This window comes from Kryptolebias marmoratus, unplaced genomic scaffold (assembly GCF_001649575.2).
Source record: "Kryptolebias marmoratus isolate JLee-2015 unplaced genomic scaffold, ASM164957v2 Scaffold40, whole genome shotgun sequence".
Classification (NCBI taxonomy): Eukaryota; Metazoa; Chordata; class Actinopteri; order Cyprinodontiformes; family Rivulidae; genus Kryptolebias; species Kryptolebias marmoratus.
In genome coordinates, this window is record NW_023665774.1 from 36,776 (window position 1) to 52,470 (window position 15,695).

At 44.8% G+C, this 15,695-nt stretch overlaps 1 protein-coding gene across 1 annotated transcript in view; it reads left to right on the plus strand.

Annotated features, from left to right (window-relative positions):
* Positions 1-15,695, plus strand: part of LOC108247500 (pleckstrin homology domain-containing family G member 1) — a gene marked incomplete at its 5' end in the record, with an annotated part of 63,835 nt that overhangs the window by 33,087 nt on the left and 15,053 nt on the right. Inside the window, 8 exon segments of the mRNA XM_037974415.1 lie at positions 335-373; positions 2,332-2,339; positions 3,608-3,757; positions 5,506-5,622; positions 5,732-7,430; positions 7,543-7,957; positions 8,218-8,925; positions 15,231-15,285. Of these exon segments, the coding sequence (XP_037830343.1) occupies positions 335-373; positions 2,332-2,339; positions 3,608-3,757; positions 5,506-5,622; positions 5,732-7,430; positions 7,543-7,957; positions 8,218-8,925; positions 15,231-15,285 (3,191 nt within the window).

Genomic DNA, 15,695 nt, shown 5'->3' on the forward strand with positions numbered 1-15,695 from the left:
GGGGGGACAGTTCAGGAGACAGAGAGAAAAGAAACACGTCCGCCTTCCAGTTGGGTACTCCTTCAGTCAGCGCTCAGGGCCCATGAAACCCAGCCCTCAGATATCTGTTCTGTTTAACTGAAGGTCAGATGGTTTAAGATGAGGTGAAGTTTTTGTTACGAGCTGAGAGGTAAAAAACAGCCTGCAGATTCTGGAATCATCCAGAAACCAATCAGTTCCCGATCCACTGTCTTTATGGGGGTTAATGTTGGAATCTTTTCAGCTGAAAATGAACTTTTTTGTCTGTTTGATTTTCTGCAGTTGATGAAATGTTTCACCTGTGTTTCTGTTGCAGCTCCTGCTAAAGACATCGAGGCAGCGTTTCATCCCCCCGGTGAGTAAAGCCAAGAAAATTTACCCTCCTCTAAAAATTAACAGAGTTTATGACATATCTGCAGAGTTAAATGTTTTCTTTAATGTATTTCAGTGTATTTTGTTTGAGCTTTTTCCAACTAGGGGATCAAACTTCCTTGGGTTTGTTTACGAGTAATTACTGAACTAATTGTACAAGTCACAGTATATACCTCAGTTTGAGGGTCATGCTGCAGTTTGTACCACAGAATGTGGGTCATGGTTTGGTACACATCTCGGTGTGAGAGTCACAGTGTAGTTCAACGTCAGTATGAGGATCATGGTTCGGTATGACGATTGTGATTTGCTATGTACCACAGAATGTGGGTCATGGTTTGGTTTCTGCCTCGGTATGAGGGTCACGGTTCAGATTGTACACTGCCTGGTTAAAAAGTAGTCGTCACAAAAAAAAAGGTTACACACTCTAATATTTTGTTGGACCGCCTTTAACTTTGATTGCAGCACACATTCACTGTGGCATTGTTTTGATAAGCTTCTGCAATGTCACAAGATTTATTTCCATCCAGTGTTGCATTCATTTTTCACCAAGATCTTTAATTGATGATGGTAGAGTCTGACTTTTTCCAGGACATCCCAAAGATTCTCAATGGGGTTAAGGTCTGGACTCTGTGGTGGCCAATCCATGTGTGAAAATGATGTCTCTCACTCCCTGAACCACTCTTTCACCATTCAAGCCCCATGAATCCTGGCATTGTCATCTTGGAATATGCCCGTGCCATCAGGGAAGAAAACATCCATTGATGGAATAACCTGGTCCTTCAGTATATACAGGTGGTCAGCTGACCTTTGACCTCATTCTTTGAGCTCATCCTGTTGCTGAACCTGGACCTGACCAACAGCAGCAACCCCAGATCATAGCACTGCCCCCACAGGCTTGGACAGTAGGCAACACTTCACCTGCCTCTCTTCTTACCCTGATGCTCCCATCACTCTGGAATAGGGTCAATCTGGACTCATCAGACCACATGACCTTCTTCCATTGCTCCAGAGTCCAATCTTTATGCTTCCTAACAAACTGAAGCCTTTTTCCAGTTAGCCTCACTGATTAGTGGTTTTCTTAAGGCTACACAGCTGTTCAGTCCCAATCCCTTCAGTTCCCTTCACATTGTGTGGAAATGCTCCTACTTTCACTATTAAACGTAGCCCAGAGTTCTATTGTTGTTTGTCTTTGATTTGATTTCACCAAACGTTTAAGTGATCACCGATCACGATCATTTAGGATTCTTTTCTGGCCACATTTCTTACTCAAAGACAATGGGTCCCCACTATCCTTCCAGTTTTTAATAATGTGTTGAACAGTTCTTAACCCAGTTTTAGTAGTTTCTGCAGTCTCCTTAGTTGTTTTCTCTGCTTGATGCCAATGATTTGACCCTTCACAAACAGACGCACATCTTTTCCACAACCACAGGATGTGTCTTTCAACATGGTTGTTTAAGAAATGAGAATCAGCTCATTAAACCAGTTGGGGTTAAATAACTTGTTGCCAGCTGAAACCTAATCACCCATGTAGTAATTATCCAATAGGAGGCTCGTACCTGTTTGCTTGGTTAAATCCAGGTGGCAACATTTTTTGGCCAGGCAGTGTACTCCTGTATGAGGGTAGTACCTTAGTTTGAGGTGTCATGGTGTGGTTTGTTCCTCAGGATGGTGGCCATGGTTTGGGTTCTGAACTCTGCAGGTGGACTCTGAATTGTCTTTGCTACTGTCAGCAGATTTTGATTTGAGCTCAGACCTGCAGAGCTGACTTCCTCTGACTCTTCCTGTTTTTCCTCTCAGACTTTTTTTATTTACCAAAAGTTTATTTTGATGTTTTCAGTGTTGCAAGCTGTCAGCTTTGTGTCAAACAGCCACATGATGATGCTAACCTCTCTGTTTTCCTGCCTCTCTGTTGTCCATCCACTGGTTCCCGTCACCTGAAAGCTTTGAAGGTAAGCTGTTTCACTTCTGTCAATCACTTGTGACAGAAAGTCCTGTAATTTACCTACTTGTGTTTCGACAGCATTATTATTACCTCATTCATCCAAGTCTTTTTTTAATAAAGAGTCTGTACATCAGTCACATACTAACTGCAACTTGAAAAACAAGACCTCTGGGTTTGTTTCTAACTCTGTAAAATATTTTCTAAATATTTGTAACTGCCAATATTGTAATCATTAAAACTCAGGGTCAGTACACAAGCATTAAAGCACCACTTTTATTATTACTGTTCAGCAGTTGTTCACCACTCACTTTTGAGGTGTTTAAACAGCTGAGGAGCATAAAGAGCGTATGAATTATCTAAGGGGCTCTTCCATTCTCACTGAGAAGAAAATGATGTTGGATCAGCAGATTAATTCAGAACAAGTCATGTGTGATGATTCCTGAGGTCAACAAGGTGTACACAGTGACACTTGGCCATAGATAACTGCATGAAGTAGTGCATAACTGTAGAACAATGGCTGCTTTGGTGCTGCTGGGGGACATCACCAATGAAACAGTTGGGAGGAAGCGTGTTTTCATCTGTTTGCACATTTTATTTATTTATTAACATTTATTTAACCAGGCAAGTCCACAAGATCACAGATGTCTTTTTCTTGAAGGCAGACGAACATTCATGTTTTTAGACTGTGGGAGGAAACCCGAGTACCCATAGAAAACCCACACAAACATGAGGAGAACATGCAAACTCCACACAGAAAGACCCCAGATCCAACCCTTCTTGCTGTAAAACAACAGTGTTGACCACTAAACCGTCGCGCTGCCCATTTAAATGGAGGCGTGTCAGGGGAGGGGTCTCATGTGCGATCAGTTGGTATTTATGGGGGAAAGGTGTGCAGAAACATGCAGGTTTCATGAATATTTTTGTGGACACACATTTTTCAAATTTTGTCAGTATGCCAACTTTTAGTATGAAAGCTGTGCACTTTTTCATACATGAGGCCCCCGGAGTTTTAAAACAAAGCTCTTCAAAATAAGATTCTGGCTTTGTCACAGCTTAGATTATTACAAAATATGTCCCAGGTTCTTTTTGAGCTTTAGGGGAAGAAAGTTGATGAATGTTAGAGTTTCAAGCAGGAGCTGCTTTGGTTCCTTCAACATTTCTACAGAAACTTTTCAATAAAAATGTAAACATTTTTGTTATTATCAGTGGGGTTAAATAGGGCTGAAGTAGTTTTTTGTAACAACCCAACATTGAAATGTCCATGTTGTTTTGCAGCAGGCGGGCAGCGAAGGCGAGCTCTGCCCAGCTGACAGTTTGGGTTCTGCAGGCAGCAGCAGCACCCTCACCTCCTCTGTCATTGAGGTAGAAGTTCAACAAGATGAACCGAGGACGACGCTGCAGCTGACAGCCAATCAGGAGCTACAGGTACTGAGAACCAATTAGCAGGGGGAGGTACTGAGATTGACAGTTTGACAGTCTGAATCTTTCTGAGAGGAATGTGAATAATTAGCTTTCCTAGTTATCTCCATTACAACAATAGGACAGCAGATTCCACTGTGAGACATTATCGTCACATACTTTGACCCCAAGTGAGGCCCCTAAGTCCATTTTTATAACAAAAATCTACACTGCTAAAAAAAATAAAGGGAACACTTAAACAACACAATATAACTCCAAGTAAATCACACTTCTGTGAAAGCAAACTGTCTACTTAGAAAGCAACACTGATTGGCAATCAATTTCACATGCTGTTGTACAAATGGAATGGACAACAGGTGGAAATTATTGACATTAGCAAGACACACTCAATAAAGGAGTGGTTCTGCAGGTGGGGACCACAGACCACTTCTCAGTACCGATGCTTTCTGGCTGATGTTTTGGTCACTTTTGAATGTTGGTGGTGCTTTCACACTCGTGGTAGCATGAGACGGACTCTACAACCCACACAAGTGGCTCAGGTAGTGCAGCTCATCCAGGATGGCACATCAATGGAAGCTGTGGCAAGAAGGTTTGCTGTGTCTGTCAGCGTAGTGTCCAGAGGCTGGAGGCGCTACCAGGAGACAGGCCAGTACACCAGGAGACATGGAGGAGGTCGTAGGAGGGCAACAACCCAGCAGCAGGACCGCTACCTCCGCCTTTGTGCAAGGAGGAACAGGAGGAGCACTGTCAGAGCCCTGCAAAATGACCTCCAGCAGGCCACAAATGTACATGTGTCTGCACAAACGGTTAAAAACCGACTCCATGAGGATGGTATGAGGGCCCGACGGCCACAGATGGGGGGAGTGATCACAGCCCAACACCGTGCAGGACATTTGGCATTTGCCAGAGAACACCAGGATTGGCAAATTCGCCACTGGTGCTCTGTGCTCTTCACAGATGAAAGCAGGTTCACACTGAGCACATGTGACAGACGTGACAGAGTCTGGAGACGCCATGGAGAGTGATCTGCTGCCTGCAACATCCTTCAGCATGACCGGTGTGGCAGTGGGCACACCGGTCATGTGGGCACAGCCCTTCATGTGCTCGCCAGAGGTAGCATGACTGCCATTAGATACCGAGATGAGATCCTCAGACCCCTTGTGAGACCATATGCTGGTGCGGTTGGCCTTGGGGTCCTCCTCATGCAGGACAATGCTAGACCTCATGTGGCTGGAGTGTGTCAGCAGTTCCTGCCAGATGAAGGCATTGAAGCTATGGACTGGCCCGCTCGTTCCCCAGACCTGAATCCAATTGAGCACATCTGGGACATCATGTCTCGCTCCATCCACCAACGTCACGTTGCACCACAGACTGTCCAGGAGTTGGTGGATGCTTGAGTCCAGGTCTGGGAGGGGATCCCTCAGGAGACCATCTGCCACCTCATCAGGAGCATGCCCAGGCGTTGTAGGGAGGTCATACAGGCACGTGGAGGCCACACAATACTGAGCTTCATTTTGACGGGTTTTAAGGACATTACATCAAAGTTGGATCAGTCTGTAGTGTGTTTTTCCACTTCAATTTTGTGCGTGACTCCAAATCCAGGCCTTCATTGGTTAATAAATTTATTCAGATCTAAGATGTGTTATTTGAGTGTTCCCTTTAATTTTTTGAGCAGTGTATAATAGAGTTGTAAGATTTCTATAAACTGACTATTTCTTGTTATTTTTTATTTAAGCTGTTTCTGTTTAAATCAGCAGGAAGAGGAACAAGAGGAGCTGACCCGTCTCAGCCCTCCTCCCACTTTATCCATCACAGAGGAGATTCTGGAGTTCATCAACCAGAGCAGAAACAAAGAAGGATTCATAAACGTGGTAACAAAAAAAACAATCTGTCCTCAGAGTTTTATAGAAAACTGACACACTGGAGGAATTTATTGTATTTTAATCATTTTGATGTTTTTTTTTTCTCACTGTTTTACAGGAGCAGATCCAGGATCGCAGCAGTGAGGCAGAGTCTTTGTCAAACACGACGACCTTCACCTGCCCACTGCCCCTGATCTCTTCCAGTCCAGAACAAAGACTGCCACCTCAACAGGAACATGAAGGAGCAGAAACCGAGAACATCAGCACCCAAAACCAGATCAGTGAAAGACAGAGCGCTACAAATGAAGTTCAAGAAATCCCAGATGCAACAGGTCCGATAGAACAGACACATGAGGAAGTGGCTAAAGAAGAGGAAGCTGACAGAAAAAGTGTCCTTAATCCATCTTCATCTTCAAATCTTCGTCTCTCTGTCTCAGCAGAAGAAATAACCGAGATCAGCAATGACTCAACCGAAGACACTGAGTCCAAAGATCTTAACCGCCACATCATTCAGACATGCCAGCCACATAAAAGTGGATCCCACCTCACAAAGAGAGACAAGAAGATCATCGAAAAGATCCGGAGCTACTATGAGGCTGCTGCAGAGGCTGAGGAAGAGGAGGCAGAGGAAGAAGAAGAGCTGGGGGATGAAGTATTCTCAAGGAGAAGAAATAGTTTCTCAGAAATCCCCACTGGCCTGGTGAAAGAGTCAGTATCACGCTTTAGTTTGTGTGGACACAAGGGGAAGCCAGAGAGCACACAGTGCAAACCTGACTGTGAAGAACCAGACCAGGAGACAAAGTCCAGTTCCTCCACCGGTTCCACTTCCATTCCAGAGGCAGATAAACCAATCAGCTTTCTTCATTCTGATTCAGAGGAGCTCACAGTCTCTAATGGGATCAGAGAGCAGCAGTCTCCAACCCAAACAGGTCTGAATCCAGAATCAAGTCCAAACAGACTCACTCAAGAGGAGTCTGAGCTCCTGGAAAAAAACGAGAACATCTCCAGGAAAGAAGGAGAAAGAGACCAAGAAACACAAGAGATGATAGTTGTTGTAGTTAGTGAACCCAAAGATGGGAGTTCACTGAAAAAAGGTTCATCTCCTTCTGATAATTCCAGCTCCACAGAAGAAGGAAAAACTGGTGATATAGATCAGTGTGTTATTAATGAGCATACACCCAACCTAGCAGAACCCTCTGCATGTCTGCCAACACAACAAGAAAACAAAGAGAGCAGAGCCCAGTCCGCCAAAACCAGAGACCAGGCAGGAACCAAGGAGAACCTGGAGGGTTTTCCCAGTGAGACAAAAGTAGGTCGATGGTCCCGCCACTCCAGGATTGTGACTGCTAACCGAGCATTGTTTGAAGGAATGGCCTCAGATGTCACTGGTATTGGGTTGTTTGAGTCCAACCCGGTGGTGGACCCTGTTCTGATGGAGAACTCAGAGCGTATTCTAAGCAAGGTCCAAACATTGGCTCAGATGTACAGTGCCAAAGCCAGCACCATGAAGGTGCCGCTGCATCAGAAACGGGCCAGCACTGTACGGACTCAATCATGGACATCTGCAAGGTTGACTGAACGTTCCACTCAGAATCAAGACAGAAGTTCTACACAGCACCACGTGGAAAGGGATCAAGCAGAAACCAAATGTGGCACTGGTTCTGAGACAAGCCAAGGTTCTGAGACAAGCCAAGCCAGCACACAGACCAGGCAGCAATCAGACAAGGCTGATGGTCAGAACCAAGTCCAAACCATGACCCAGGAGTGTCAAAGGATTCATGAGAGGATGATGAAGAAGGCAGAAAACCGAACTGATGGTGGGCTGAATTTAATGGTTTCAGGGTGAAAGTCTATTGTGAACCAAAGTTTGATGTCACTAAAATCATGAATTACATTATAACTATGATTATGTAATTTTTTTTGTTCTAGATCTACAAGAGAAAGTGACGTCACACAGTCAGCTTCAGCCAATTGGTTATGTGATCCCGACCTATCCCCAAACAAATGGGTTCATGCTCTCCAGACCCAGGGACTTTATCTCTGCTTTGACCAGTGAATCCAGCATGGGCTGCACTTCAGGTGAAAAACCTCAGACCACACCAGAAGAACCTCCATTCTCTCTGAGTGAAGTTTCAGCTGAAATACCTTCTACTTCATTAGAATCCTCCGATCAGCTCAGAACACAGGTGGATGATCAGGGACCCAGCTGGTTTAGCTCTACCACAAACAACTCCTCAGCATCAACTTTGGCACTTTGGACTGCAAAAGGTCACTGTAAAAGCTCAGAGTTCAAAGATGTTCTTCATGTTTCTTCTGTCTCTGAAGTGGAACAGGAAAGTGCCAGGTGAGTTCATGAACATAGATGATGGGATGAATAGATAAAGATTTTAATATTGGCATGGAAGTCTGCAAATGTCTAATGGAAACCATAAACAGGACAGATTTCTCACTCTCACAATTCCTAATTAGTCTCAAGGACAATCGGGGCAGATTCCTCAATTTTATTGTTCTTAATTAGTCTCCTGCTTGGTTTCTTTACAAACAGCTGTTTATCTTAAACATCATGTGATGCTTCTTTGGACTGATCATGTTCTTTGTCTCCAGGTTGGAGAAGGATAAAAAACACTGTGTTTACTCTATTAGAGAAGACTCAACAACTTTTAACATGGTACAAGCTCCCTCAGAGAGAGCTCCCAGCCCACCACAGTGCCGAGTTTCTGGAGATAAAGATAACGTTGAAGATGAGGATTTTGAGCAGGATGTAGCAGCTGCACAGAATAAACCAGACAAACGTATGTCAGAACGAATCGACTCGGGACCTGACGATAAAAAGGGAACTTTCATCAGAGACAAGAATCTGTGTGCTGAATCTGGATCCCCATTTTGGACAGAGGAGGCTCCAGAAGAGCTGCTGTTGAGTCAAGTTCCATCAGAGTCCAGCATCAGTGAGAGGTCTTACCCAGGACTGAGCAGAGAACCAACCCTAAAGGAAACACTGGCAGACAATAGGGTCACAAGAGGGGCAGAGAAACACCAGGAAGAGTATTCTTTTCCACCTTCACTGAGTCTGTATATGACCTCTAACCCTCCAGAGAACCATCTGGATGATAAAGTAAGAGAGGGGGTATCAACCAGTCCATGGTCAGCAGTCATCAGTCAGATCTCAGAATCCACGGAGTCCCGGTCTCCATCGTCTGCAGACTGTCTCCCAACGTTCAGCAGCCACAGAACAACAGGCCTGCCAACCTCTCAGAGTGAACAGGTTTCATCTGTGCCCTGGAACATCAGCAGATCTTCTGACTGTCACAACAGGTAAACAGTAAACAACACAAAGACAACATAACTGAAGCATTACCCAGGTACCCCAGCAGGAGCTGCTCTGCTGCAACCACAAAAACTCAAATAATCTAGTCTAGTAAAATATTTGGCCCTAACAATCATATATTCACATAGATAAATACTGAAGTTTTATTGGTCAACTAGTGTCGCTGGAGGGAGGGAGGTCTGGGTTTCCCTCCTGGATTTGCTGCCCTCAAGACCCAACGTTAGATAGCAGGAAAAAGATGGACAGATGGATAAATGAATAGCTAAGCATGATAAATGGATGGATGGTTGAATGATGTATTGATGGATGGATAAATGAATATATGATAGATGGATGATGGATAGTTTATAGACTGAATGGACAGATGATGGACAGATGGATGTTGGATGGATGGCTGGTGTTAGTCATTGTTTGGAGCAGTCTAGCTGCAGTAAATTTCATCTCTGTTGTAACCAGAAAAGATTTGGCCTGAAGTCATTATTCTTTAGATGACAGAGTGCTGCCCGCATATATTTACTCACTCATTCCCACGTCTTTGTCAGCTTCCCCTTCCATCATCTTACCTTTATAGTTATGTCCCATCATTCATTCTTCTGAACACTGTACCTTGTTTTATTTTAGATTTGAATACGTTTTTCACCAGCAGAGCTTAGTGTTCATTTAGAGTTAAGGAGGAGAGGATTAATGGATGAAGGTTTGAGTTTCCTAACTGGTAGCTGCACCGAAGAAAGAGGAAGAGGAGTGAGAAGAGAGAAGAAAATAACGAATGAGGACAGTGAAGGGTGGGGCTGAGAGTACGAGTCAAACCCTTCTGATTAGAAGGCTGCCAGACCACAAACAAGGCGTGATCAAGTTAATATGCACTTTTTTATCTGTTATAATACGGGCCAGGAAAAGATTTAAAAACCTTTGATACATTTAAAAAAGAATCAATCTTTGCCCTCAAATCTAAATTTTCCTTTTTCATGTGATTAAACTAATAACCTGATCAGTCTTTAATTTGCTACTTCTATGAAGTTTCAGAGAAACGTTTCCAAAAACAATCCATCACACCTTGCTCGATCAGATTATATCTGAGCTCAGAATCCTCTCTTCTGAACAGGAAGTGAAGGCACCTGTGGGACCCTCAGATCCTGCTGCTCACGGGTCAAGAAGTTCTGATCCTGTCTGAGGCTTACTTTTTACTCTGGGTTTCTGCCTGCCTTTGTTATTAAGAGTGCAGTGTTGGAACCTGTCAAATGTTCTGCAGAACAGTTTTTAGTCCCATCCTATTCAAAGAGAAGTTGGTGAAACAGTTTTGACATTTTGCCTCAGATTGGTTGAGTTCTGGGTCAAAATGGTGTCAGCTTTCATAAAGAACTGAGTTCAATCCTCAAGCTGCCTCTGGTTCAGGGACAGTCTGAACTCTCAGTTCTTCTCCAAATGTTTAAACCAGATGCTGAATCATCTGAGTTTCTGGTTCTGACTGAAACTGTAGCTCTAATCTTTGTTCCCACTAACCAACCAAACCAGACAGTGACTGTTACAGAAACAATCTGATCTCTTGGTTTAAGTTCTTCCTCTAATTATGAAATCAAAGAAACCTTTGTTCACTGGTTTGAGGACAAAATAATCCCCGGCTAATTGTAACCACTTTCTGTGAAGGATGTGCCTCAGGGCTCTTCTCTCTCCTTCATGCTGCATTGATTGTTGTCTTGGCTCGTTTTCAGCAGGAAATTTGCCTTACATTACTCACAGCACAAGATTTGGAAACAACACAGCTGATCTGCTTTAGTTTTAATTCCTCATACATCCACAGCCAAAAATGACCTTTGATTTTTTTTTAATGAGAGTTACTTTTAGTAAATAGTTTTTTTCCCCAACAAATGGGCTAAAAAGAATTATGCTTGTTTCAAAATGCAAACAAAAGAAATAATAGGGGCCACTGAGAAACAAAAAAACATCAAGAAGGGATCAAGCACATAAATCTGGAACAAATTAAAGTACTTAGACTGAAAAGCTGTAAGGACACTCAGAGGGGACCCGGAAAATCACCCACACACAGGAGTATACAAAAGGGAAAAAGTTTATTTTCAGAAACTGGTTTCTGCTCAGGGAGAGGACATCAAACACAGCACTGTAGAGCCGTGGACGGGTGGAGCAGAGGGACAGAGGGTCTGAGGACAGGGTGATGCAGGAAAACACTGGAACAGGCTTCAGTAGAAGCAATGAAGATCTCCTCGAGGAGATCCCAAACGCAACACCCAGAGACTAGTCGATGATAAGGCAGAGGTCATACACAGGAGGTCAGAGAGAGCAAACTTAGCTTAGAGGGGCAGGCGGCAATCCGTGGTCGTGAGGTAGAGCTTGGGTCAGGGTCCTGAAATCCAGAATAGAAGGGATCCGTGAAGGGCTTGGCAGGAGGGGTAAATCCGTGGACAGAAAGGGGTCATAGAACACTGAAGGCTTGGAAGGAAAACGCTGGATCTCTACTGGCTCGTGGCTGTCGATAATCTGGCAAGGAGGCAGAGACTGAGGGGTGTTTAAGTAGGACAAGGCCCAGGTGGAACAGATAAGCAATCAGGCATGGCAGGTGAGCAGAATGAGTGCTAAACACAGCATGGACAGGACATGAATCATAACAAAAGCACAAAGTTTTATGCGACCATAACCAAAGTAAGAGCCCAAACCCAAGCTACAGTCTAAAACGAGTTTATTTAATGAGAAGGCAGTTGGTTGTAAAAAAACAGAACCATTCAGAGTCCTGTCTGATGATCCTGTAAAACTCTGACAGAACTACCTTCTACTTCTCAGCTTTAAACTTTCATCCTTCAAATCCTGCTGGTGGTGAAAACAAAGTCCACAGGAAAGTCCAACAGATTGAATCCATCTGCTGCCTACCAATAACTTTTTATCAAAGTAGTTTCTTATTTAAACAATTAAGGGTTCAATGCTGAATAAAATTGACTTTGATTTCCCTCCAGTGGTCCAGACTTTACTGAAATCTGTTAAACTGGTCTGGATCAACAGTTTTCTAGACTTTCTGAAGTTTTTTTTCTCAGTTTCAATCCATGTTCCTGTATATTTCCAGAGGAAGAGTGTGGTGGCAGGGTATGAGGGTCCTGGGGGAAACATGGTGGCAGGGTATGAGGGTCCTGGGGGAAACATAGTGGCAGGGTATCAGGGTCCTGGGTGGAGCTTGGTGGCAGGGTATGAGGGTCCTGGGGGAAACATGGTGGCAGGGTATGAGGGTCCTGGGGGAAACATGGTGGCAGGGCTTTGGGGTCCTGGGTGGAGTGTGGTGGCAGCGTACTGCGAGTCTAGAGGTACCGGCCAAAAGCTTCTTGATGTGATATTCATAGATGTTGAATATAGACAATCTAGACCTCCAGTCTAGATTGTCGGATTAAAAATATAAATACCTAATGGTTGCAGTACGGCAGCTGAGTTACCCCTTCTGCTTGTTTACATTTGCAGGCAGCAGGATGAGCCAGTTTCAGGATCCTCCACCAGCACCCTCATTTCTGGGACTTCCACCCCTGTCCCCTTAGTCTTCAGACCCAGCCCCACACACAGCTCCCCTTCTCCTCTTGAACCTCCCCTCACCTCCTCTGTTGAATCACCTCCCTGCTCATCACTGTTCAGGGTCATCCAAGGATCCTCTCCCACCCCTGCATCTCCTACAAGCTCCTTAAACCCAACTCTCACGGCTCTGTACTGTTTATCCCCACCTCCCTTCTCTGTGTCTTCCAGAAGAAGTCCATCTCCCTCTTGTCTTTCATCTGGAAAGTCTTCATCCTTGAGGACAGGCTCCTCTTCCTCAGTTCATTCTCCACCATGTTCGTCTCCCATCACTTCCTCCTCTGCATTTAGCAGATCATTAGCTGCCTCCTACATCAGTCAGTGTATATCTAAAAGCAGCGCTGCACAGCAACAAGCCAAACCTTTAAAGACAGTCCATCAAAGTCCATCTTCCACTCCTGTCCTGCTACAGCGCTCTCCTTCTCCTAAACTCCCTCCAGAACAACCGGACATCAGTGCACCTGCCTTTTCGCAGTTAGGGTGCACTAAGGACGGGTCCCAATATACCAGGTGTCCCCCATCCTCTCCCCAGTCGTGGTGTCCATCTTCATCCTTTATGCAGTCTCCTCCCTCTCCATCCATGAGCCTTCGTCAGCCTCTCTACACTTCCACATCTTCCCCTCGTCCCGCATTCCTTCACTCCAATAATGGTTCATTACAGAATGACAACAACAATAACAACGTTGGTTTAACATTCATCAGCCTTGTAAATAACACCAGCAGTGTTGTTTGTAACAGTGGTTGGTCAGTGTTTGATGGCAGCACCACACCACCACAACAGAACCACTGTTCTCTGTGGTCAGGGTCTCACAATCGTGTTGCACGGCCCTTTTCTGCATCTGAACCCAGCTCACGAGTTCAGTCTCCGTCTCCCTCCCCAACCCCAGCAGCATTTTTCCACCTATGCTCTCCACCTCCTCAACATAATTACTCCTCCCCCCTGGCAAACAAACCTCCCCACCGTCGCAGCACACGGGTTGGAGGTGCCCACAACCATCTAGACCTTCATTTGGATTTACCCAGAACATGCAGAGAAGGCTCTGCATGTTCAGGATTTGGAGATTCTTCCTCAGGTGGGAGACCTCAGATCCTTTCCCCCCCTCCTATTGGTGTGTCAGTTTGGACAAATAATGTAGCAACGCCACAACCAAGAAACCCTCAACATGTTTCCTCCACTCAATCCTTTTCTTCTGCTTTAGGCTCACCAAAACACAAAATTTCATCTGTCCCCACTTCTGCTTCTTTTTCCTATCTCTCAGGGAGGAGTTCCCTGTCAAGATCCTGTCCTCTTCCCTCCCAGAACCTCTGCAGGTCTTTTGCTTCCAGCCAAGCGGACAGACCGTCAAGTCCAGCTAGAGGCAACGGGAGTGGACTGTGTCATTCTTGGGCAGACAGCGGCCTAAGATCTTGTGGCTTTAGCGGTGGTATCCAAGGATCCTTTGACCAGCAGGAATCCTGTCCAGTTAGTTCAAGCAGTGGGTGGTCCTCACACAGCAGCTCCACATCTTGCCTCAGCCCTGGAGCTGAACTTTTTCCCAGCAAGTTTAACCCCACGAAGGGCACCCCAGATGAGCAGCACTTCGCTCGTGTTCCCTTGTCAGATGTTCAAGAACTTTCAGATAAATACATCATAACTGAAGACCCTGAAACAAGTGTTAGTTCCGCCATTATCCCTCCCTGTCCTCCTCCTTTGTCCTCTCTGCACCTCATCACCCCCCCCAATCCATCAGACAGCCAGACTGGATGGGGCGACCCAGAACCGGAGGAGGGTAACTGTCGCAGTCAGCTGATCTGTGCTTATGTATCCCGGCCCTCCAATAAGCAGAACCTCTCTCCCTCATGTCTGGTTTTCTCCCCTTCACCTGACCTATATCAACACCAGAACCAAGCCCCGAGACCACCTCAGGTCACAACACCACCCCCAATACCCTCCAGACCTTCAACTATGTCCTTCACCCTTTCATCTCCTTCCAAACAGGGGAACCAGAAGGCCAGTTATGCCACCACTGTTAACCTCCAGATTGCTGGAAGTGGAAGAATAACCTCCTTCAGCACCGCTCAAGTTAGCCTGACCCAGACCCTTCAAGGTGGGGCTGGTCCTCAAGAACAGGGGCAGATGTCTAGGAGAGTAAGCATCAATGGACTTTCACCTGTTCCTGCGAACTGTAACAGACTATGAAAGAACAAGCAACATCCTAGATGGTGTTCTTATGAGATAAGAGGCATCATTGATGAGAAGGTGTTCTGTAGCTGCTGGTCCAGATGTTTAGGACCTATAAACCTGTCTCTGCTAAAACAGAACCTCCACAGGGCCACAATGGAATTCATCATGAAGAAGTGCTGGGGACTTCTAGAGCCAGGACGATCGGACGTTACAAACTGAAGGGATTTCAGAGGTCTTTAAAGACTGTTCTTGCACATGGCTCAAATCATTCTGAGCTTCAGAGTCTGGATTTCGTCCAAAGTATTATGATCTGGTCAAACTTTTAGCATTTGGAAGATTTACAAACAAATGCTTCTGTTTCCAGACATAATTTAGTGTTTTATTCCAGTTCCTGTGTTGTTGATGCTCTGTTCAGGCCAGTGTTTAACTGTGGTCAGTAATATTCTAGATCTTTTTAAACCCTATTTAGAGTTTTTATATATAAATGTTGTGTTTTATTTAAGAAGTTAGTCTTTTTTTTCTTTTGGCACTTAATATCCTTAAAGTAATGCTGGTATTTTTCCACAGCGGCCTCAGCTTCACTTGCTTCACTTGTGAATGGTTTGATGAAACGACGTGTCTGGTAGGTTCTAACACAACTTCAGACCAAACTTGTGATTTTTGTGTTTTTATGCAGTTTTTGTTTCTGTATTACTGGACTCAAGACCAGAACCTTCCAGAATCCTTGGGTCAAAGTCTTCATAGAAAAACCAAGATCAAATCAGCTCTTTGGTTTCAGTTTGACATTTTCAAAAACTCTATGTCCTATTAAAATAAAACATCTATTAAAGTTTTTTTTTGATATTCGAAGATTAAATGTTGTGAACTTGTTCAGTGCGGGGAAAACGTCCCCCTCCTTCAGGTCCAGGGTTCTACCTGTGATGACATCATAAAACTCCTCTGGTCTCTACCAGGTTCTACAGTGGTAGCTTCCAACTCCTGACCCAGCAGAACCTGGTTCCAGCTCCTGACCCAACAGAACCCGATTCCAGC